Below are 26,224 nucleotides of genomic sequence, written 5' to 3'. Positions count from 1 at the left end.
TTTTTCATCAGTAACATTTTGTGCTGCGCATACTAATTTGACTGCCAGACAGGCCCAAATCAAACCGGGGGATAAAAGTAATATACACACTCAAAAGGGGAATAATGGTGGTTTCTGTGCAAGACTGAACAAAGTTTCAAAATAGCAATCAGTAACAAGATAAAACCAACATGCTGATTAAAAACATCGAGAACACACAGAGACTGCCAACATCTAAAGTTTGCAGGCTTTTACGTTTACCCCTTGGTACTCACTGACAGAGAGGCTAGTTCAGTTCAATCTTTTCTCTAAACATCAATATTTTAAGATCTTCGCATACGCAGAAGCCACCCTGCTAATGTGTAGATGTGGGTATGTGCAGTTGCAGTGCCCCAAAAGCTGCAGCATGGTTGACATGCTGCTGGTATTTGACAGCAGTAATGGGCAGCATTTCTGAGCGTGCTTAAGCCTGTGGCTCCATCCATTTACACTGAATCAATGTTGCGTTTGCATGGCTAAAACACTTTTACCGTGAGATTAATTTTTAAATGTTAGTAAAATGTGTGTTCTAGCCCTGAAAGGCAAACCTCAATTAGGATTGATTTTTTTTTTTTTTCAAATTGTTTTTATTAAGGTTATGACAAGTGGATATAAAAATTTAACAACATTTCCACCTGGGAGGTGGGTATAGAAAATACAGAGCATAACATCGTCATGATAGAATGAAGATTACAAACATAAGCCTTCCAGGAGGCTGATAAATAATAGCTTATTTTTGCTGTAATACCGTCTTGCGGCAAAATTGTATATGGTCGCAGCCTTCATGTTTCGGAGAGTAATTCACATTGTCAAACCAATTTGTCAATTTATAGGGGAAAACTGTTGAATACAATGAAAAAGAAAAGGGGGGGGGGGGATTAGGGGGGGGGGGGAGCAGCTGTTGTTTGTTAAGACAAGATGGTTTTGTGGTATTTTGTAATTGGTTCATGGGTAGGATTGATTTTTAAAATCAATCAACATTGGGGTAAAAAAAAAAAACACAGTGACCTTTAGTAAATATGTCCTCTATAGCCTGCTTTGCTCAAAACTGAATTTAAAAACATAGATCTGTTTTCACATATTATATAAAACTACTTCTAGACTGGTGTGGGATGCTCCTTTTTTGCTCTATATTAATAAAAAAAAGACCAGAGAGATGTTACAGCCACAAATAAGTAGGGAAAAAAATTGGAACAATACATCCCTTAGGAGTCTGGAAAAATGTCTGATATAGTCCAGCTGATATGGGGAAAAACCCCCCCAAAGGATACAATGTAATCTGGTCGCACACAAAAATTTTACTGTATTCTTTACTTATAAACAATTCAATAAAAAAGAGAAAAACCAAGTAAAAAGTTTTACTGGATATCCTTGACCAATGAAAGCCATTTAGGTGTATGCTCAAAAAGAGGATCTGGTCAAAGTGATGGGGTCCCCCCGTCTTTCATATTTAAGAAACCAGCACCTGGCTCTTTGATTGGTCTTTGGGGGGGGGAGGGGCAAAAAGACTAGGGTTCCCCTGTATTTTGGAACTAGCACCGGACTCTACTAGACACCGGTGTCATGCCAATGCCGAGGGACACTTTTTTACGCAAGGTCCCCTGGCTGAAACATGAACACCCTGGCCAGGGTACCTGGGGGAGGGTTTCTCCCCAGGCTTAACCCTTCAAGGGCTGAGGCTCGGGCTGTTGCTGGCATCCCTGGGCGGTGGATGCCGGGCTGATTATTTTGTTGTAAAAAATAGAACAAACATTTAACATTGGGCTGTGTTGAGAACAACAAGTCCCAGCCAGCCTCTCCCACATTCAGGTACTTGGAGAACCACAGGTTACAGCATACGGTGCAATAAAAGGGCCCACTGGAATTTGTAGTCTCACAGTATGACCAATGTTACAATAAAATCACACATACACCCAGTACAGTAAAGCTTTATCCACATACACCCATTCATACACGCAAACAAACATATACTCACCTTGTCACATGCTCCCCAGCAGGTCAGTACTCTTGTCCAGTAGGGCTTCAGGGGGTTAAAAAATTAAAAAGTGTAACCCCCGAACCCCAAACTGAAGAGCATCCAGTGTGTATAGGCACAGGCTTCTGAGGGAATCTTACCCAATCAACATTACATCAGGGCTCAGCTTGCAAGTAATTTCTGACTTTGTCTAAAATTCGCACAATACTACATGTGCGATTTCCATCCGAAAATCGCACATGTGGTGTGTGCAATATGGTGCGACTTTTTAGCTGCCTAGAAACCCCCCCACCGAGCCCGAAGCGCGGCGAGCCCCGTGAGGGGATGCGTATTACTTCACATGTATTCCGCATCCCCTCGCCACGCTTCGGGCTCAGTGGCTCGCTGCACTCACCACACTATATAAAATCAACTCCACGCCGACGTGGATAGTAGGGGTATGAAAAGGTCAGAGGACGCGTACCGCTGCACTCGCCACACTTCGGGTTGGCGTTGATAGTGGGGTGGCGTTAACAATGGGGGCCATTTAACATAGTAATCACCCATCAGGGTGGGTGTACAATCAAAAATCGGGTCTGGGGGGGTATTTAACATAGGAATCAGGCATCTGGGTGCCTGTACAATTAAAAAATCGGGTCCAATCGCGTCGCATCGCATGCGATATGATTGTATGCAATGCAACGCGATTTTTTAAGGTGCGATTAAAAAATCGGGCGCCCAGATAATACACAAGTACCAAATATTCTGCAAAATCAGAAAAATCTAGTACAAAGTATGATTTGCATTTCACATGGACAAAATAATGCTGAATTACAATTCTATTAGTCACTTCAATGTATTTCAGGCAAAAACATGGGTGGCTCTTTTTTCATGGACGGTTAACAACAAATTTGTCCATTACTGTCTCTCTTTCTCATGTATGTACAGTATATGTGTATGTATGTATGTAAGGTGGGAAGTTTGACTGGGGCGGTACACCTGTCAAACCGTAACGCAGGTGTCCTAAGGCGAGCTCAGGGAGGACAGAAACCTCCCGTGGAGCAGAAGGGCAAAAGCCCTTACACATACATACCAGCCTATTCAGTACAGAAAACAATATAAATTTAACATAATGATCAATTTACTTATAAAAATAATTAATTTTTACAGTTTACTACTGTATCTGACCTTCGCTAAACACCACTAGGCAGGAGAAATGGCTTTTTTATCAGGTAATCAGATGAGCTTCTGAGTAGTTGAAAGAAATATGGCAGGGGAGAAGGTCAACTGCTGCAAATAGTTTCTGCAGTAAATGTTATGAAGCTATATATTTTTAATGAATACAAATGACTGTCGAGTTAAGGATATTTTTTCCCCTATCACTGAAGATCAGGCTCAGCCAAGGAATTTCATTTCAAGTATGGCTAAAGCATTGAATGTTTCTGGTTTATAATACTGCCCAATTAAATGCAAATGGCATTACAGGACGCCTTCACTTCGAACAAATGCAGTTTTAAATATTGATGTTTGTCCCACAATCAAGCCTTTATTTGTATATACACAAAGCAAGCTAACTGCCTCTCGATACACACAGTGTAAGTTTCTCTTTTGTCTGAATGCTTTTCTTAATCCCCAGACTTAACAAATATGAATAGTGTATCACAGAAACTGTAAGAATACAGGCTATGAGCCGGAGATCTTAGAAGCGGACTGAATATGTTTAGGACAACCAGATCGTTTATAGGACAAGGACCTGGCATTTAGGTCTGATATTGCAAGGGCCACGGCAGTTGTGTGTTGGAGTGAATAGGGACATGGGACAGAGGACCCGGGCAGTCCCGGCAATATTCTGGGTCCGAAATCTGGTGTGAAAGGGGTATTAGAGACTCCATTGTGAAGCCCTAGCTAGTTGTGTTTTTATAGAACATAGAAGCCCTACCTGCCAATGTTCAGAATATATTGCAGAACTTTTATCTTTTCATACATTTAGCTTTACGTTTGTTCTCTAAAACGGAAAATTTTATCAAATTGAACCAATTCAATGGCGTATTAAATTGAAGTGCTTTAGTGGTAATGTTGATTTAGCATGACAGGCATTTTTAGACAAGTTTGCTATTACAAAGGAGTTTATGGAACAACCATTTGTGTCATTAGATCCAGAAATATATCTGTACTATTAACTGAAACAAATCTAGCAACACAAGTTTTTTTTTTATTAAATGCCACGTTAAATTATAAAACGTAAACCACAAGATTTAGACAAATACCAGGGGCACACCGCTCCGATGTGATATCCACAGGCTCCGGATCGAAGAAGACCATAAACGCTGGATTGCGCTGTCTGAACCTGGAGCCTGTGGATATCACATCGGAGCGGTGTGCCCCTGGTATTTGTTTAAATCTTGTGGTAACCAGCCCACAGTGTTTACACTATCGGTACGAGCACTTGCCTTTACCTGATTTTATATTTGTGTGATATACCCATTAAATATCATTTACATGCACCATGTAGCGCTCCTCTTCTGCTTCTATATTTTAGATTTGTTGTTCATCCTGACCCTGGATGCTGTGCCTACTTGAAAGAGGGAGCTGCAGTCTATTATAAGTGGACTTTGGTGGACTTTATATTCCCTATTCCAAGGGTATCTTGCTGGACTCATAAGTGACATATTTGCCTTGAGCGCTGCTCACACACATATATTTTCAGTATATATATATATATATATATATATATATATATAATGCATTAGCACTGGCACATACAATGATTTACAGTACACTGTAGTCTCTTCCCAACTAGGTATATAATAGGCACACCATAAAACATCACCACAGCTCCAAATTAGACACCACCATAAGACCACAATGGCTGCATATCTTGTTGTAACTCATCCCATAACCATATCACCCTAAATGTATCAGGTTTACGAACATTTATTTGTTATGGGGGAAAGAAAAAACATGACTAACACCACATAGACCGTGCAATATAAAGTGTTAGTGGCTTGTGACACAACCAATGCAATATCCCCCTAAGAACAAATAAAACAAGCTCAGATAATGCTCACTGTTCTACAAAGGGCTGTCAATGCACCCAATTGTGGCTGAACTGTGACTTATGTGGTGTAATAGTCAACACGCTAAAAGTTTTGAATTCAGATGAACAACCCATAAATCTAGGAATTATAGCAGTGTTACCACTGACCTGCTGTATTTAATGATAAAGGGATACTGCATTATGAGTAAGTGTTAATAAACAAAATAAAGTAGGCGGCCATTTTCTACTTACAGGTAGTAGGAGTAAGAATAGTAGCTCCTCCTGGTAAGCAAATCACAAACAGTGGGGAAAGAGAAGCAATGGTGAATGAAAAGCATGAACCATTCACATTCAACAAAGCAGCACAAGAATTAAAAAAAAAAAAAAACAACAAAAAAAAAACAATGAGCACTTAAAATATACAGAATTCTCATCATATAATGTCACTTGTTAGCATTTGAATGTCTCCATGCAATAAGCATATGTAGCCATGCAAATCAACATAAAATACATGTTAGCTGCAAAACAATGTGTACACAGAAATAGGTGACTTCTTGAAAAAAAAAAAAAAAAAAAATTGCTTGATCAAATTATTACATGCTGGCATTACAATTATAACAGAGAGCAAAATAATTAATACACAAATTTTAAAAATGAACACATAAATGGTTAAGGCATTGTAATCACAGTTACTCCCATGAACATGAGTGCAATGATATTTGGGATGCGCTGAAGTTGATCAATGGTGTGGCAAACAAATGAGATTTAGGTACCAGTGCTAAAGACCTCTGTATAGAAGTAATGTATTATTACTTTGCTGATTAACAGATCACAATAATCTATGCCAACACAGACATGCAAAACTTGAACAGTATCAAGGTTGCATAATGAACCGGTTGTCAAAAACAATGTGCTCTAGTTGTCACTTAAACAGGAATACTGTATGCAGCATTAACACATTGCTCAGCTATCAGCTTGCTATTCACAAGTAATAAGTGGGCAAAACCTATAGACTTGAAGAAAACCTACAGTCATTTAAGAACATCAATGTGTAATAGGGTCAGAGTTTGCCAGAAGTGCGTGGTATTAGTTGAGATTGGCTGTATTTTTAAAGTGGAAACCATCTAAAAGGCAAAATAAGGAGGGTTTTGCCTTGCAAATGATTGCCTCTTTAAAATAATTCCAAGCCTACTGTACTTCCTGCAACTGCTGAGAAACGGGCATTATTACCCGCTGGTGCATGATCATACGTTAAATTGCAGGGAAGTTAGGTAAAAATTTGCTCCACAGATTTGCGCCAATAAGATACAAAAAAATAAATAAGAAAGAATTGCCAACAATGGGGCTGAGATGTCTGTTGTGCATGTTTTGCAGTTGGGCCCTTCTGAGAGATATCTTTCTTAAAAAAAACAACAACCCTGGTATTGTGCATGCTTATCATCAACATTACACTGGAGTTAACTACCCCCCCCCCCCCTTCATCTGTGCATGCAGCTCAATCTAACTATGTTATTATTGATGGCATGCATGAGGGGGTGTCGTCCTGGTGACATCACAGAATGATATTGGTAACCAATATGGCTCAGTGTGTATACACTTGCTTGTTTGATTAGCAGTGCAGCTAATGTGTACGGGGCATTTGTCTGATGCATCTTCGCTAGAACTAAACTTGGAACTACTATTTTCAGTGTTGAGTATAAAAAGCTGATTTCAGTTGTATCTTTTGCATCAGGTATAAGCATACATGCCTATATAAAAAAAAATCCTCTTCAGGAAACACCCTGAGATTAGATACTGTACCAGTGGCAGCATTGTGGACTATTCATATCATTAGACCTTATCAATCATGCCGAAATGTAGCAAACCATGTATATAAGAATTGGGGCAATCCAAGTTTGCAGAATAGAAACACTTCACTAGACCCAACGCACTCTCAGCGGAACACAAATCAAGGTATTATTCTCTGCATCATGCCAGCTTCACTAGGAAGTGAGAGTGATGAAGGAAAAGTGTCCACTGTTGCTAGTTGTGAGGGACTACTCTATAAATCGGGGGGTCTGTCATAGGTTCCAGGACAGCAGGTAAGTATCGGTATAAGGCTGGAGCAGTAAATGCACACTGTTGCAAGCAAATCAGAGATATCTACATTTACGTAAGAGCATAAAATGTGGCCATTTTGTCTCAATATGATTATTGAATAATCACTATAACAGTACATCATATCTAGCTGCAAAATATGTATCGGGCACCTTTATGAAAAGGCAAATGATGCAGATTTCAATTCCTCAAGAGGTTTTATTTAATGAAACATGGCTCCATGAGCTTAAGCCTCATATATACATATATGCAGCCTTTATGTTGCAAAACACTATTCTGTTGGGAATTCTCAAAAGAACATTTTTTTACATCAGGTAACAAATTCATTGAGCATTTGTAATGTTTTTGGGGCAAAAGGGGCCATTTTAACAAATGTTGGCATTACCTGTATTGCTATGACCTAATGCTTAATATACTCGGGACTGTCATCAAGAGAAGAATATGGTCAGGAGCTTAGGGATCACTCATGGCCCACTCTACCATTTGCTCCTTAAACTTTCATAAGACTGCTGGGATGGGTGGTAGTAACACCTGTTAAAAGATGCTAATACAGGAGATGACGTAGTAGCATGGAAAACAAATAGTTTGTAACTGCTTCCATAAATGGAACTAAACGCATATACTTAGCTTGAATGTAGGTCTAGGGTGCATTAACACTAGCCCTATGCTTGGTGCAAAAGATCCACCTGAAAACTGATGTAGTTGTTCCAATGCACAATTCTGCAAAGCTCGTACAACACACACTCACTAACTGCATTGTTACCACCCAGTTACTTCCTTCAGCAACTAGTGGAGATGCACAAGACACACCTATAAATGCATAGTGTTGGCTCTGGGACAAGCACAGTCTCATGGTGTCAATCAGGAAACCCGTTCCTCTTGGAAACACTAAGTACAAAGCGCCATTATTCAAATAGTATAGAGTGCTATCTCCCCAGTGAGTAGTAAGAGAAAAAATATGCTGTCCAGTAGATGATGAATGCATAATTAACCACACTGTGCCCCACAAATCGAAGCTTTACTTTATATATTACCCAGAAAGGCATGTATAGCTTTGGTGGCAACGTCCCATATGCTTAAAAATGTGCACAGATCACTACCCTTTTACTAGAAGATACCATAATCCTGGAATGGACAATGAAGTCCATACCTGCCTTTACTCCTCACGTTAGGCACCATGAACAAACCAACTGAACGATAATTATAATGCTACCACAGTTTTAGCATTTCAAATTGGAAACATTTCACATTTATTGTAAATATTTCAATAAACTGACTAAGTAAAGCTCAAACAAAAGTAAAATGACGCTCAGCTAAAGACATTTCAATAACAATTCACGAACAAAAGAAATGCTATTGTTTTATGTAAGGAACGGTGTCCCTTTTATCAAGCAAAGGCATTTGATTCACTCCAAAGATAAGCGGATTAGAACACAAGGAATATTAATAATGAGGAATCTGCTTTCAAAATGTTAAATCTTGCAAGGCAACCCTTATCTTCAGAAAAAGTTTGTACAATCAAAAACAAACTTACTAACTTAATATGGGTAACCTATCACTGCAAAAAAGAATTGCAAGTACTAACATTCACATACAGGAAGAAGAGCCCATCGCTGCCATGTGACCAGTAGTGACATTATGCAGATTGTAGGGAGTACTGCACATGTTTGTGTGGCGGCCATTGCGAGGGATAGTTCCAGAGGAACATACTATTTTACAAAATAGTAACCCACTGACTACTCCAGAATAACACAATATGAAAAAGGCATTATCCTATTGGGGGCCAAAAAATATGTATTGCTCTATTTTACAGACGGAGCCACTATCGTCTAGCTTGCCTATGGCGATTGTCCCGCCAATCCGCCAAAGCGCGCCTAGTCACAAGGCAGCGCGAAAAGTATCACAGCTTGGCATTTACCAGCGATCATCCCCCAGAGGTCGCTTTTTAATGTGCATGTGTCAGATGTCTAGTGCAAAGCTATAGCTAAAGAATCTGGATTGTGAATGAAGTGTCCATTGAAATGCACTATAGCGCAATAACTATTTTACTGTACTGTTCAGTAAGTTAGATAGACACTTCTTTCAGAAAATACTAATGCATAGACGTGCGTCTCATTATGCTATTTATAGTAGGTTATGGGATAAGTGAGTGAGTATACAGTACTTTCACTGAGAATGGGGCGTGGGCGCATGTGAGGCGCTCGTGCTTCCCATTCTCAGCAAACAGCATGACAAGACGGGTCGCTGCGGTCGGAAAGCAGCAAAGACAACCGCAGATCCATAATGTAGTTTCCACTTGTGTAAGGGCACTGCATCTCATTTAGCTACACTGGTTAAAAACAGATATATGCTACAGTAGGAATATCATACAGTACGAGCAGGCCAGACACGAGCGCCGAGGGGGTTAACAAAATGTCTACCGGCTGTCAAAAAGGGCTTCATGGGAGCTACTATGGAACAATTGACGGCATAGGTAATGCTTGTGTAAGGGCACTGCGGTCTTTGACTCTCATTATTTATTTATTTATTTACAGTTTCTTATATAGCACACATATCCTGCAGCGCTTTACTGAGAATATTTGAACAGTCACATCAGGCCCTGCCCCAGTGGAGCTTACAATCTATGTTCCCTACCACATGTACACACACACACACACACAGACATTCTAGGCTTATTTTTGTTGGGAGCCAATTAACGTACCATTATATTTTTGGATTGTGGAAGGAAACCGGAGTAAACCCATGCAAGCACGGGGTAGAATAAACTCTGCACAGTTAGAGCCATGGTGGGGATCTAACCCATGACCTCAGTGCTATGTGGCAGTAATGCTAACCAGTACACCATCCATACTGTTCATAACGCTATACTAATTTAAAAAAAAAAATGACACTACTGTATAAATGACATACAGTATGGGCAGGCCAGACTCAAGCGCCGAGCGGTTTATCAAAAGGCTTTCTTCATGGAAGCCCACATCTATGGAGCGAGCAACAGCATAGGTCACATGTCTATGGGGAATGCTGAAGGTGTGTCTCATTATGCTATTTAAACATACAGGGGCTGCTTACAAAGGCACAGACACAGCAGTGATCAACCTGCAGCTCCGGGCCCCTATCCGCACTGCAGTCCAGGTTTAGGCGCACCCTGCTGTGAAACAGGAAGCTGGGCACCTAGAAGGAGCTGACCCACTAGAGAGCAGGAGTCCTCATTGTCACCTCACCGTATTCCAGTGATGGCTCCCTGACGGCAGAGGAAGCCAAAAACCATTGCAATGGTTGCTTGCCACTTCCCTTTCTGATGTCACAAACTACTAGTCAGTCTGATCTGGAGGACAAGAGTCTCTTTTTCCATATGGTACCAGTCTCAAGTCTCTAGGACACATAGAACCTAAGATATCAGGGTGCAAATTTGACACATTTTTTCCCCATAGACTAGAATGGACCTGTTAATTCAGACCCTTCATGGGGTCTTGGAAACTTCGGGATCACATCTTCTGGTAGCTAAACATCTCCCCTTCCCAGTTCGGAGCCAATTAAACCACCAAAACTGGAGAAATTAAGCTTTAAGCTCATTTTAATTTATCCATAGGTTTAAGCTCTAGCAATTCTATATTAGCATGCTTTTATACCCATGCTACTGACTGTAACAAATGCTGTGGTTCTTGTGCATGGAGTTGCACAAAAAGGCTTTTATGGAAACAGGTTTTATTGTGTCCCTAGTTCTATTTAATCTAACTTTCACAAATGTTTCAATAAAAAATGGCAGTAATCAAACACGGGTTTCCAGTGTGTAGAGCGGCACAGTTATCCACTAGCCCACAGGTTCTCAAACTCAGTCGTCAGGCACCCACACAGTGCATGTTTTGCAGGTCTCCTTGCAGAATCGCAAGTGAAGTAATTAGCTCCACCTGTGGCTCTTAAAATCTGTCAGTGAGTAATGAGTGCACCTGTCCACCTGCCGGGTGACCTGGAAAATGTGAACTGTGTGGGGTCCTGAGGAAGGAGTTTGAGAACCACTGCACTAGCCAATGCCACCTGGGGATAGCAGCCACAGCTCATGAGTCTATGTAAAGAGTGATCCCATACAGACGAGGCCGTAATGCCATTCAGTCCAGGGTTTGGTGTTCACAACATTCAGCATCAGCTACGTGAACTGCAGGCTGAAGATATTTTTTGCCTAGGAGACCGGGACACTACACGGCCCATTTTCCCAAGCTTGTACAGTACAGTTGACGCCACATTGATATTCACAGGAATGAGGCGCAGGAGCATCTCATACGTAAAGTATGAATACAGTTGGAGCCGCAGTGATATTCACGGGAATGAATCGCACGAGTGTCTCATACATAAGCGTATCCCATTTTTGGCGAATGGCGCGGTTCTATCTGTATATTAATTCGCCGCTAGATTAGTGAAGCATTAGCTAACCAGTGGTGGCGATATCGACTGCATGGATATTGTAAGGTGTGCATCCACACAACTAGGTGCACCTGAGCGTGCAATGCCTCACCAAGGCGCACTGGCAGAAACACATCTGTATATGAAATAAGCACAGTCTATTTGTATCTTCTGTAACCTGACTGAAGACATCCAATTTATACAATGTCTGAATCACTATGTTAAGGCTATTAAGCACTGCACTTAGCTTCTTATGTTCATTGTACACAAGACTTCACTTGAGACTAGTGACCAATTAACTCCTTTAATGAACTTATTCACTGACAAACAGATATTTAATCACATGCTTTTTAAAAATAACACTGTTTTTACATGAACTGTGGACAGGGCCGATGCAAGCTTTCTCAGGCAAATCTAGGGTGCTGAGATCAGCACTGCATTGAGAGACCTCTCTGCCATTGGCTCTACTCTGCGGCTGCAGGAGCTCTCCAGACCCCGCCTCCTCTTCTGAGTCATGCTGCCTCACTGCTTGGATAGCGCATCTGTAGAATTGTGAGGTGAAGGGGGAGAGCAAGGGAAGCAGCTGTGCTAGGCGGAAACATCCCTCACTGTGCAGCACACGTCTTTTTTTTTTTTTACTAAGTGTCGCCCTTCAAATGCTGCCGCCCATAGGCAGGTGCCTAAAGCTGCCTAATGGTAGCTCTGGCACTGGCTGTAGAATCCTTATAAAACTCATAGCACCAAGTAAACACTACTAGCTGTATGTAAATACTGGTTTTACAGGGGAAGAGGCTGTTCTCCTTTGTAAAATACTATTTGTGAAGAGATATCGTTAATTTAGAAATGGGTAGCTCCAGAAATGCTGTTCACCTACACACAAAGATAGCAGGATACATTGCAAGTCTGTAGGATGAAGCATTGACCATCTCCAACCAATGTACAAAAGGTAATTACAGAACATTCTGTATAAAGATGAAGTGCATAGATGGAGTGTGGTATAACCACCACTTGTGTCGCAGCATTTATATAACTGTAATGAAAACACGTCTCCCCTAGCCATTTCACTGTAAAACACTACAAGTACAGGATTATCTAGAAATGACTACACCACAATGAGCCAACCAACTGCACACACACTCTTATCACACTGAAGTCATATTGTCCTGTACAGTAAGTACCCAAAACAAAAACACTGTCAAGTGGTACTTATGCTGACATGGAAACATGAAAATAAATACACATATGTGGATATGTATATTATTTGTTTCCATCCACTGGGAGGAAAAGAAACATGTGACATGTATATATGCAGTTTGAGAACTTCATACCAATCTTTGTGTCAAACCACATAAAATGTTGCATAATAATGATTACAAATGATCAATATGCTGCTGAATAAACTATATACAGTTTGGCTTGGCCAGTGAAGAGCAGAGACTTCGCAATGTCACAAAATCCCATTAACTAAATGCAAACAGTCTATAGATCCTGCATGCCTGATCTTTAAAGTGTACCTGTTGCTTATACACAGTGGTGGTAGCCATCGTGTAAGCGGAACCAACATTTGGCCTATTTAATTCCCAGGACCAAACAGGATCACTGAACAATAAGGTACACTTTAATGCACCCCTGTGGTTTCTGCATACGGCTTTCTGTAAGCACATGGTTACTTGCCAACCACAATAAAAGACAACAAAAAGCACCACTGAAATTAAAAAAGAACTGAAAAAAGAAATACATGAAAGCACATGGGTAGATAGCTTGCACACAACATGGGGAGCATACCTAATGCTTCTAATGCAGAAGTTTCTTCGCCATGTAATATATCTCCAGGGGGTAATTGTAAAAAGGCAATCATTAATCAATCAATCCAATCAGAAAAACATTACAACATTAACTGCAACATATATTCACAATTACATTAATGTTGTCAAGCACAGTTCAAATCATTTTGGTTAAACACAGATATATTACTATACTATATTAAGAGTTGTCACAGTTAGCTACAGATAACACATATTAGGGCAAGGGTAATGCATATATTACATACATGCCTAAAAATTGCAAAGACATCTCCATTTTTTTTTTAATGCAGGGCATGCTGCCAACACGCAGGTAGGATAGGGATTCTGAACAAACCTATAGGTTAATGGGCTGCTGTGCCACAAGGTGGCACTGTTTAGTTTTTATTTTTCCCCAAGCGGACAGAGGAGACAATGGAAATCTCTGAACCCTTTACAGTGCTAAAACTTCATTAAAGTTTAGAGTGGGGAGAAGCACATGAGAGCGATAAAAGGATCAGGTAAAGTGTAATTACGGGAAAGAATACAGTACATGCAGTACAGCCAGCTTGGGGAAATAAAGGAAGACAAAATAGACAGAAAACTATTCCTGCTCCTTATTTGTTTTTTTTTTAACACACTGATGTAAGAGAACGTAAAGAGACTGGCGGATGTGTGCAATGCATTTTTGTCACGCTCTACTCTCAAACAGAACAGTAAATAAAGCAATAATTTGACAGTACACAGCAAGAAAATGTGTGGCACCAAGATAAATATGCAGAAAACTGCACCAAATATGTCCATCACACTCCAACGCTGGGTACACATCTAAACATACGTCTGTCCAATCTGGTTGGTTGGAACAAAAATCTTGTAATATAGGAGAGCAAATGACCACTTGCTCCCAAACACTGGAAACCGGCAATAACGGTCCTTCCTACAAACTGATTGAATCTGTTTGACCATTTTCTGGCATTTTTGCGCGAACGGATGATTGCCCTTTGCCGTCACAAATTCCAGATTTGCATTCCAACCAACCAAATTGGACAGAATAAATGCCAGTGTAAATCCAGCTTTAATCACACTTCTGCATGTTGTTGCCAAAGGGAGATGGCGCTTGGCATGTGCTGGTTTGCGCTCTTAAAATGCAAAATGTGCTTTAGTGGAGTCCAAAGGGCCGGGGCAGGTATTGCTAAAGTAGCTGAAATGACTGAAGCCTCAGCATTGTAATCTGCATCAGATCGGATACGAAGCACAAGCCTGATAATGTGGGTTGAGCTTCTGCTGTCAGTAATTTAGAGAGCAGGATTATTTTAACTTTTTGTATAATAAAATATTTATATATATGTCCTGAGCGATATACAGGTATGGGTCATGAGGTCGACCAAATTAAGGTCGACATACATTGGGACGACCACTGGAGGCTGACAGGCTTTAGTTCGACACAAACAAAGAGCCGACATGCCTAAGGTCGACAGTTGACAAACGCAATGTCGACACAATCATTATACCGACATTGGGAATGTCGATGGTCAAAAGGTCGACATGGGGTTTTCACATTTTATAGCAGAATGTCGACATGGACACTGTGCTCACCATGCTTCACGCACGGTGCCCCGATACGCTCGGCACACTATTATATTCTTCCTCCACGCCCTAGATCAGGGCTGGGCAATTACGGCCCTCCAGATGTTGAGGAACTACACATCCCAGGATGCTTTGCATTAGTTTTGCTATGTGTCCATGCTGAAACTGGTGCAAGGCATGCTGGGATGTGTAGTTCCTCAACATCTGGAGGGCCGCAATTGCCCAGCCCTGCCCTAGATGATGGTAGGGCATGAAAAACCAATGTCGACCTTTGGCGGTCAACCTTCCCAATGTCGACCTAATGCTTGTGTCGACCTTAGGCATGTCAACATTGTGTCTGTGTTGAACTACTGCATGTCGACCTTCAGTGGTCGTCCCAATGTATGTCGACATGAATGGTGTCGCCCTAGTGACCATATCCCAGATACACTTCCAAAAGTAGTTATCCAATCAGAACCATATTAAATTACCAACAGAGCGACAGAGGTGGGGCAGAGTGTGCTTCCATAGCAAAGATCTGAATATTTCAGTTATAAGTGGACCGTTCAGCAAGGCTGCTTTCTGTTATTTCTATAACACTACACATAGAAGCCAGGTCTGTGAGTGCTACAGCTCCCCCAATAACGATGTTCTACACAGACATGTCTATGCGCATTTTTGCGTTTAATGGTGGATTTAATGTGAGCACACCCAATCATTTTAAATAGTTGGCTTTCATCATCTACATGATTACTAAACAGTAACAACTGAATATAAGGCTTTTTTTTTATCTTAACGAAAATCTCATAATTAAAGCTAATTAAAAAGTGTGCCTCAGAGCTATCTTAACTGTACTAGACAGCCAGGTGAGCAACAAAAAGTGATTTACAAGTTAAAGGTAAGTGTACTCCTTTTCCCCCCCTTATGAATCCACTTTCCAGAATGACACACATTTCCTTGGTGCCTAGTACTTCAGCGCTATTTTGCCTACCATACTGTATGTGTAATTCAGACAGTTACAACACGTTTTCCTGGTACAATAACGTTCATACATACTGATAAGCCATACAGCTTACTATATACCATTTAGCAAAACAACATAATTAACCCTTCTTTATTGCTAGGATGCAGTGCTGTAATATCAATGCAAACTACCATTGAAAATTATCCATTAGTATTAAGGGAGTATTATAATACAATAAAAACATGGAATAGCTTAGTTTTTAACACAAGTTGTGTCTTCATTTGAAGTTGGAAATGTGAACAATTTTAAAAAGTAGATACGAAGCCATTCCTGCCCTAGTAAGCCAACAAGGTAAACCACAAAGCTCTCTCACTCCCGCACATTTCCTCTCAGTGAAACTGAACAGAGAATAACAACAACTTCTGTATTTGAGACATCCATTCAGGGAGGGTGGGGCATGCACAAGACTGACATGAGGAAAAGGTTGACGTGAGATTTTCACTTTTTTTGTGTCGACACCTGAGCCCGTGGATAACCAATTCGCTTAAATAATGGCAACAAGGTAGCATGTTAAAGAAATATGGCAATATCCAAGTAACAAAATCGCATCCTAAATCTGGTTAGTCTATAATAGATAATCAAGGTGACAATTTAAATGTGTGCTTATTATGGTGTAAAGTTTTCTCACCTACAGATAACTTGAATAAATCAACATGTTCATACCATCCCCAAATATATTGCTTCACGGTTTTCCTTCTGCATTTTCCACCAATGCCTTTATTTTCATTACTACTGTATGCAACATAGATCAGCGCCACTCTGTGATTTCTATATACGTACAGTATAACCACAGAGCTCTTCTATGTAGCAAAGCCAAATGAAAATAAACATGCAGACACAGGGTGTTTGGTGAAAAGCACAGAAGAAAAGACAACATTACTGCACGGTATGTTTAACACATATTGCAGACTGACATGCTACAAAGTGATCAAACCATAATGGAAAGGCTCTTAAAAGGCATTGAAAACTGATATTGATAACATATATAATAAGATATAGGAAAAAATAAATAAAAATACCTCATGATAAAAGAGAAACGCAGGTGAATAAAATATTACATTATGTAATAAGTGTACACCCATTACGCCTCTGACGCTCCAAAACAGCAGCTCTAATGGCTTTGGTATCTGGATGGCTCACAAGCAATGTCTAGGTTGACTGTCACTCGGTCGACACTGACAAAAGGTCGACGCATGAAAAGGTCAACATGCGTTAATCAAACTATTTAAAACTTTTTTTAAACTCTGGTGTCGACAATGACACAAAAAAGGGAAACATTCATGTTGACCTAGACATTGTGAGATTATCCACAACCAAGTGCTTCTTATACTCATCAGCCTGTGATTAGGCCACTACGGACTACACTGAACATAAAGCTGGAACTTACAGCAGCACATCTATGACATTCAATCGGCATAACTGCTCGGTTAGCTCTGGATCCCTTACCTTTTTTTGACTACTAAAATGACAACTAGTAGGAGTAGGATGAATACCAGTATCCCTGCACTGATGCCAGCTATTTTCACCACACGATCAGTCTGCTTGGCAGGATCAGGAATCACCTCTGGTTCCTCTGTTGCTGCAGCTGAAAAGAAAAGCAAGATTTATATCACTTTAAAGTCGCTACAATCTCAAATATTCCAGAGAACAAGCTTCTGAACAGTGTCAAAAAGAATACATGTATATATTAAAAGAAAATACTTGTACGGTCTCACTTTTTTTTGTAAAAAGAAAGGTGAAGTAAAAATCATTCTCTATGGATCACATATATCTGGTACTGGTATGATGTATAGTTTGAAACAGGCATGTCCAACCTGCGGGCCCTCCAGCTGTTGTTAAACAGTGTATATTTTATTATTATGTGAAATGTTTTAAAAGAAGGAAATTCCCAAGCATTGAAGCATGGCCTTATGGTCCCACACTAGAGGCGCCATCATAAAAGCTTACTGTATTCACAGTAAAAGACACTTGTACACACTTCCTGTTCTAGAAAACAGTTAAAGAATTTAAAGAATGTGCTCTATCCCGTTCCCAAGGTTTACTTGCCATATTTACAAATACATTATCAATTGTACGCAGCTGTTTAAATATAGATTTGTTCTACTGTTAACATGTGTGAAGGGATAATGGAATTGGTGTCCTTGAGAAAACGGCATAGTTAGATACAGGAATCTGCAGAGCTTTCCTTCTATGTAATGACCACATTTAAAATGTTACATTTGAAAAGTTTAATTTCTTGCTATGCGTGGCAAGCAAATTAGAAACTACAGCAAGTCATAATGTAATTGGCTTTTCACGTGGGTGACAATTTCAATCTATTTGCTCTACTCAATAGGTAGTAGGTCTACCGCTATTGGTCGACACAAAAAATGTGTCTGTCAATGCATGTTGACATGGACACCGTAGAAATGTACTGCCGTGCTGGCCATGCATCGCTGTGCACGGCACACTAATATATTCCCCCCTCCCCGTCCACTGAAATGTTAAAGTTTGAGCAAGTCCTTTAAAAAAAAAAAAAAAAACTGAAATACTCATGTTGATCTTTTTCATACCAACCTGTTGCTAGTGACTATCTTTTGACTATGTCGACCTAATGCATGTTGACTTTTCCATGTGCTGACCAATAGTGGTTCGACCTAATAACTGTTGACCTAATGACCGCATTCTGACACTAGTCAAGTACTGTATGCAAGCACGTTGTTTCTCCTTACTGAAAACATCAGGATAATATCCTACATGTGGGATGTACACTTGAGTAGTGTCAAGGCAAAATAACCCAATATGACATTGGGTGTCAAGGCGTGTCGAACTAGATTGCATCACATCTAGTTCAAAATGCATGCAATGTGCTACAGAAGCGTGTGTTTTGAACTAGATGTGATTCTAATTCAAAAAGTACTGCCTGCACATACTCTTTGTGCTTTGTGATGCACGTAAGCACACATTGCCTCACAAAGCAGGATTGCTCTGTATATGGGCATCTTTACAGTGCTCAGTGAGAAATAATCTTGGATCCATGGGTTTAAGAACCCCTATATACATGATTCAGGGGATTAATCGACACCGAACCAGACAGTGTAGAGGGAATCGGTACAAGTGTGGATTAAAATAAATCATGTGGCTATGCAATTGCATCATTGTGACTAGACACCCGCTATGCAATGCCAAAATGACTGGCATTGTTAAATGGGTTGACGTTAACGATGCCACGATTCACCATGAATTGCATCATTGCCCCCCATATCCACCGACTTCACTAGACAAGTGGGCAGTGGGTTGAGGCAGGATTTGGGAGACTTGCTCAGTTTTCATGGCAACCGTGAGCGCCACATGATTTTTAGGAGCCTCATGGCCATATCAGGAGTGTAGGCAAGTAAAAAAAAAAAAAACTTTGATAATCCAGATTATGTGCATAAAGTACTCTATGATGACACATTTATAATTAATTGGGATTTTCAGTGCATTAGATTGTGATCTCAGATAAAAGTGTGCCAACTTATTATCCCTAACCCTGCAAACTAACCAAAGCCAACTTTATGTCACTAGAATTATACAATTATAAAGGATATATTATCACAATACTGTAAATATAAATGAGAAATGCTGACAAAGGGTTTAGGGTTAGGGATTGGGACATTTTTGCCAGTGCTACCACAGGTTTCAGGTTTTAGTCAGAGGCTGCGGCTAATGTCACAAAACTGTGACTAAAGCCATACCTGTTGAAACATTAGTCAGAGGGTTTGGGTTGTTAGGCTTAAGGTCCATACACACTGGGCGACTATGCCAAGCGTTTATGGACAGATGATCGCATTCATTGCTGGGGGAAAAGCCGCTCAGTGTGTGGCTTTCCCCTGGCACGTCGCTGACGGAGGACAGCATCGCATAGCCAAAAATATTGTCAAAATATACCAAATCCATTACCTGTGCTTACTGGAAAAAACACACACACATACAGTATAGCAGGCAAGAAGATCCACAGATTCAGGCACCAAAGAGTACTGGGTTACTACATAACAGTCTTATCTATGTGCGCTACTGACTGTCCTCTAACCTTTGCGTCTCCTATAATAATTCCACTTCTCCCCCACTTCCACTAGGAGTAGATTTTTCCCAAGGTCCTGTTTATGGACTCTATTGCACTCCCTTTACATGTGCTCTTTAGGGGAGTATATCAGCTCTGTGGCCTCTCTATGCGGATGGAACTCCGATCTATCTTTGTATTTTCAGCTGTCTCTCTGCTATTGCCTGGGCGTTTCAGCACTTTCATAACGTAAACAGCAACACCATCTCTTCTAGCCCACAAATGTGCTGCCTTGGAGTTATCCCGGACTCCTCCCTCTTCACAAAAGCTGTGTTTAAGGTGAAGTATACTCTTCAACAGTTGCTGGGCTCACCAATCACCTTGTGTTTATCTGTGAGGATGAAAATCGAATGCTGTAGTGTCCCCCTTTTCATGCCAGCCAATGGTCTAAACTCTAGAGCCAATTGCTTAGTGGGCAACTCATGAAACTTAGTAAAGCAATGGTCCCTCCCATACCCTCTATAGATAAGCTGATGTTCTATAATTAGACTTTGTACATCACGGGGGTGTCCTAGTCACATTGTGTCGCAACTAAAATTCATTTTTTTGCTAAAAAAGATGCCTGATCCTAGCAGAGTTACACGGGACCTGGCAGCTCATTTGCGTAAGGAATCAAAGCTAGTTGCATTAGGACACATTAATAAATAGCTGATAGTGTAGATCACCTGAACTGCAAATACAAGTAACCCAGCATCAGTAATTGACTGTTCTTTAAGTTTGTATGTTGAAGCCTAAAGAAGACAAAGCCATAGTATTGCAATTAACTGGATGATAATAGCACTAAATATGTGGTTTTTAAGATTAATGCCATATAGCCCCGCATTGTGATTGGTTTCTGCCAAGAATTTGCTATTTTTATATGGACATTCTGTTTCTTTTAAATGTACCGCCAATTGATTTAAAGAAAAATGCAAAAACAAACAGTAGTCCTTTTACATACTGAACCCTGTCCTCATACGTACATATGTAGACTTCATACTGTAGATCTATAACTTGCATAATATCAATACATATTTGTACAGCTTATGACAAGGCAGCCAGATCCAGTTTGACAAGCAATGTAACAATATAATGCCCCTTTCAGACCGCACTTTTAAAACGGTAAATTGCCGTTTTTTTACCGTTTTAAAACGGTAATGTGTGCGGTCTGAAAGGTCCAGTCCCACTTAACCGGTTAGAAAATGCCGTTTTTTCTAACCGGTTAAAATGCAGGGTCCTACCCGTTTCTGAACCGGTATTTTAGCGCAAAAATCGGCTCAGAAACGGTATTTAGGACCCAGCCAATGAGCTGGGTCCTAAATTCAGCACAGTGAATACTTAATGAGCGCTCATTAAGTATTCACAGCACTGGAGCCCCCCCCCCCGCGCGTGTCGACACCCCCCGCGCGCGTGTCGACGCCCCCCCGCGCGTGTCGACCCCCCCGCGCGCGTCGGCGCCCCCCCGTGTCGACTTACCCCGTGCCGGTATCTCCGTTGTGGTTCCCGGCACTGCAGCTCAGTATGCTCGGAAAGCACTTATGAAAAAAGTGTCTTTCAGAAAATGGCTGCCCCCCATACGGAAGACAGTTTTTTTAAACAGGGTTTCCTATGGGGCAGCCATTTTCTGGAAGACACTTTTTTCATAAGTGCTTTCCGAGCATACTGAGCTGCAGTCCACAACGGAGGTACCGGCACGGGGTAAGTCGACACGGGGGGGGGGGCGCCGACACGCGGGGTGGGGTGGGGGGGCGTCGACATGCGCGGGGGGCGTCGACATGCGCGGGGGGCGTCGACATGCTCTCGGTCGACACGCGAGGGGGGGGGGGAGCTGCACGGAGGGGAGGGCTGAAGGCTGCACTGGCTTTGACCCTGTATTTGGAAAGTTTCCAAAAACGGGTCTGCCAGTGTCAAAAAATCGGCACTTAAACGGTAATATACCGTTTAAGTGCTGCGGTGTGAAAGGGGTTTTATCTGGCAGACCCGTTTTTGGAAACGTTTCCAAATACAGGGTCAAAGCCAGTTATGCGGTCTGAAAGCAGCACCTATGTACTTAATGTCCAGTATACATACACAGTGTATCTATCTCAACGAGTCGTGCTGGTATAGTGCATCAGAACAAAACAGAGTGAATTATACAACATAGGCTGCGCTTCAAAGGGCCAAGAATCTATCATCACTGCTGTTCTAATATGTAATACTCGGTAGAACCTGCTCTGGCCTAGTAATTCAATCTTGTAGCTTTGTAGTTTGAACAAGGATATCTCTCTTTTTTGTTTTTCAGCTATTGAAATATTCAATAATGGGCGTGGGAAGGCTGAGGTAAAGTTAATATACAGGTCTACATCACCTACGGGTATAGGTCATAGAGTCGACTGAACATAGGTCGACAGTCTTTTACAAGTAAATAGTTCGACATGCATTAGATTGACATGGTAAAGGTCGACATTGCTGATTTTCTTTTGGTATCTATGTCAACTTTTGTTGGCCTGGACACCGTATAAGTGTACTGCTTTGCTCGCCATGCTTCGGGCACGGTGCCTTGCTATGCTTGGAACACTATTATATTATCACTATGCCCACTTGGATGGTAAAGTATGAAAAACCACATTTAAAAAACAAAAAAAACAAGTGTCTTTATCAATATCAATGGTCGGCCTCAATGACTGTCGCCACTCCCCTAGCCTGGTCACTGCTCGAGTTCAAGATTTTGCCCATGCAGGACCCCTTCAGCAAGGGCATGCAGTCAGGGGAGGCCCCGCCTCCCCACTCATAACTGATTAAAATAATACAAAGAAGGTAATTAGGACACATTTTCATAAGTTTCTTTTTTTATTAATCTAATCATTTTCAATTTTTTATAAGGTTTAAATTGATTTTGGAGGCTTCGAAAGTGGTGACTCCAGCTTCCCATATCAAATAGCTGGAAGCAGGGGCAGGCAGATAAGCTCATAAAAAAACTAACATAAGTGGCACCTTTAAAAGTGCCTCAGTGACAGGGGTGTGCTTTTAGCCAATAAGAAAGCGCGCACCTGTCACTGAAGCTGATATGATTGGCAGTGCTGTGTTTACCGGCAGACAAGCAATCTTATGGGGAGCCCGCCTATTAACAGTGGGGCACCCGATGGTAGCGGCAGCTCTGCTCATGCTTCTGAGCGGAGCTGCATGTTATGAAAGCAGTAGTGTTGGCTGGAGCGGGTGTTGCAGGGCTGGGGCTCCATCCTTGCAGGCACCTCCTATGTTGCTCCTCATTCTGTGCTCTTCTGTTTGCGCAGTACGAGGAGCCAGTCGATTAGGCGCACCCCACCTTTGACCTGGTGACCCGGGTTTCCTCTGCTCTGGTCACGGGTGTCAGTAACCACCAATCGCAACACTGAGCTTAATAAGAAGACGCCCAGGACTGGAGAGACTGGGGAGCCAGATGTATCAAGCTTCAAAAGTAATAAAATGGAGAGTGATAAACAACCAATCAGCTCCTACCTGTAATTTTTCAAACCCAGAGGACAACATGGCAGTTAGGAGCTGATTGGCTGGTTTTATATGACTCTCCACTTTATCACTTTTGAAGCTAGATACATCTGACCAAGAGAGAGAAGAGGCACCTGTCATAGTATTGTGGCCAGGAAACCCTTAACGCAGCAGTGAAAGGGCAGAACAGGTCTAAGAAACAAAATCTGAATAATTTTCTAAAAAGTGCACTGTTCAAGTTTTATGGGGGGGGGGGGGGAATCCATATCTCTATGTGTGATATATATATATATATTTTTTATTTATAGATATCTAGTGATATCTATCTATATACATAAAATAAGATGGCTGGTCGGGACTAGGAGGGGTACGGAGGCCAGCAGTGATTAGGCAGCCAGCGGCACTCACATCCTCTTCTATCTGCTTAGGCAGGATGCTGAAGATGCCATTACACCCCTCTCGTGACTGAGGGGGAAAGGAGGGGAGAGAAGCAGGAGATGGAAGAAGAGGGGAGGAGATCGAGGGGGCGGAGTGTTGAGGACTGGCAGTGGCACTGGCACAGCACACTGAGAAAAGGGAAGGAAGGGGAGGCGGTGCTGCTGCCTGTTCGTCATTTGATTGACAGCTGACAAGCATAGGGAGCAATGGGTAGGGGGCGGATCCGGACAGGACATGTCATCCAGGCATTTACATGCAACATGCTTTAGCGCAAGTGTCCGTGTGAGGAAGAGGGGGCAGGGCGCAGGAGGAGGACAGTGTGTGCACGGTGCAGGGAGCTGCTCAGCCTCTCCATACTGCCGCCAGCTGTGAGACAGGCACTGCGGGTGGCGTGCAGGCATTGTGCACTTGCAGTGCAGGGAGCAGCTCTTTATTCTGCCGTCTGTCGGCTGTCAGACAGGCGCTGTGGGCGGCGTGCAGGAGGCAGTGACAGTGAGGGCTGAGGCAGCGCAGAGCAGGGTGGGAGACCGCGCCTTTTCAGCATGGCGCCTCCCTGCTTTGCAGGAGCTGCTGAGTGGGCAGTGCCGGCCCTGGCATGAGGGATCCTGGGTGGGTGCCCCTTCTAGGCAACAAACTCATCACATGCCAGTGCCCTTCAGTGGAACACACTCCCTCACTCCAATACACTCTCCCTGACCTTGCAAAGCTTCAAATGGGCACTGGAAACCCACTTGTCCATCAAAGTGTACCCTTCCGCTGCATAACTTAGTCCTGAGGCTGCTCCTCCAATCCCCTGCTTTATGCCTTGACCATCTCTGCTTTGCTCACATACTGCCATCAGGCCACCTCCTGCTTGCTTGTACCTCATGTAATCAGCCTGTCGCCCCTTACCACTAGATTGTTAGCTACACAGAGACGGGCCCTCTTCCCTCTTGTTGTCAAAGCCTCTTCTTTTCACTTACAGCTCTCTACTACTCAGCGAGCATCTTTGCACACATACTCTACTGCTGGAAACGTGCCCAACTCTACGAATGGCCACCATCCCCTAGTAGTATGCCGATTAGTCCCTCATTACTTACATCTAAGCTGTAGTGAGTATTGCATTGTTGTGCGCTTTGTTACCTGGATTTGATTTTTGTTATTTATTTACCGTAATGTTAAGTTCGGTCTTCCTGTACTGTTCTGTTGTATGCCCTTTGGGCCTAATTCAGGTTCGATCGGAAGGGGACAACTTCGGTCCCGATTGGATGGTGAGAGGTCTGCGCATTGTGCAGACCCCCTGTGCAAACGCCTTCAGAGTATCACACTCGCTGAAGTGGTTGCATGGAGGGCACGGACACTTCTATCCAAAGGGGAGAGAAATCATTCGATGGTCGTGACCATCAAATGATTTCTCTACCCTTCGGCTGCATGCTAGGGGATTTGTTGTCAGACATTCAGGCTCAGTAGCCTCAGTCATCGGTATGAGAGCCTCATGGCTGGGTAAACTTCACAGAAGTGGGCAAACCATGGATTTAATTATGCAATTTGCAGTAAATTGCATAACTATGACCTCCCCTATGGTGCACAATGGTGGTGATAGTGTCACATGCTTCGTCTCAGCATTTAATATTTGTTTATAATGATATTTTGTTGTCCTCACATATTGTTTCATGAAACTTTGCAAATGGGAGTGCCTTTTTTTGGTGACTTCACCTGCAACTTGGCTAGCGTCAAGCATATTTTTTTGCTGAAAATGTTTATTAGTCGCAACACAATAGGACAAGGATACACCAGAAGTTTGTTCTGATTATGTGATGCTTGCATAGCTATATGCAACAGGGATTCACCAGAATGTCAGCTTGCTCTCCCCCAGGGTGGTGAGCTGAAATGCACAAATGCGTGGCTAAACATTAATGAGCGTGATATGCTCAAAGAAATAGATCGATTGAATATCGCCACACAATCTATCCTCACTTTGGACAGGAGATCAGGCGCGATATAACATTTGAATACCAGTCAAAGAATTTGTGTACAAAGTGCTATGATGCAGTGTCTGTGGTTGTTTTATAGGCCAAGTTCCGTTGTGCTGCGTATACAGACTTTCACGCAGTTATTCACCAAATATTAGTGATGTTGGATGGGACCTGGCAGCTCAATGCCAACAGTTATCTTGCGATGTATGGCATATAGAGGGTAGATTTATGAGGACACATAAGGGTACTTATGTATTATCTGGGCGTCCGATTATTGCATCGCATCGCATGCAATATAGTGGCATACAATGCAATGCAATGCAATGCGATTTTTCATTGTAAAGACACAATTTTTAATTGTATAGTCAACCATGGGTGATTTCATACCCCCACTATCCAACTACGCATGGAGTTGATTTTATATAGTGTGG

The 26,224-nt window shown here is 41.9% G+C and overlaps 1 protein-coding gene across 16 annotated transcripts in view; it reads right to left on the bottom strand.

The window, feature by feature from the left end:
- Positions 1-26,224, bottom strand: part of PTPRK (protein tyrosine phosphatase receptor type K) — a 340,426-nt gene that overhangs the window by 46,521 nt on the left and 267,681 nt on the right. For 6 of the 16 annotated variants that reach the window (XM_083176754.1, XM_083176755.1, XM_083176756.1 and 3 more), the window contains exons 14-16: positions 17,322-17,460; positions 13,290-13,331; positions 5,262-5,291 (exon numbers count right to left, since the gene is read on the bottom strand). In XM_083176754.1, the coding sequence (XP_083032880.1) occupies positions 5,262-5,291; positions 13,290-13,331; positions 17,322-17,460 (211 nt within the window). The remainder of the gene's footprint in view (positions 1-5,261; positions 5,292-13,289; positions 13,332-17,321; positions 17,461-26,224) is intronic. The other 10 variants (XM_083176761.1, XM_083176765.1, XM_083176767.1 and 7 more) reach the window with 3 other exon arrangements.

The sequence above is a fragment of the Crinia signifera genome, chromosome 3 (assembly GCF_055691185.1).
Source record: "Crinia signifera chromosome 3, ASM5569118v1, whole genome shotgun sequence".
Classification (NCBI taxonomy): domain Eukaryota; kingdom Metazoa; phylum Chordata; class Amphibia; order Anura; family Myobatrachidae; genus Crinia; species Crinia signifera.
Note: the sequence above shows the minus strand (reverse complement) of the source record. Positions and strands in the feature narration are given on the sequence as shown.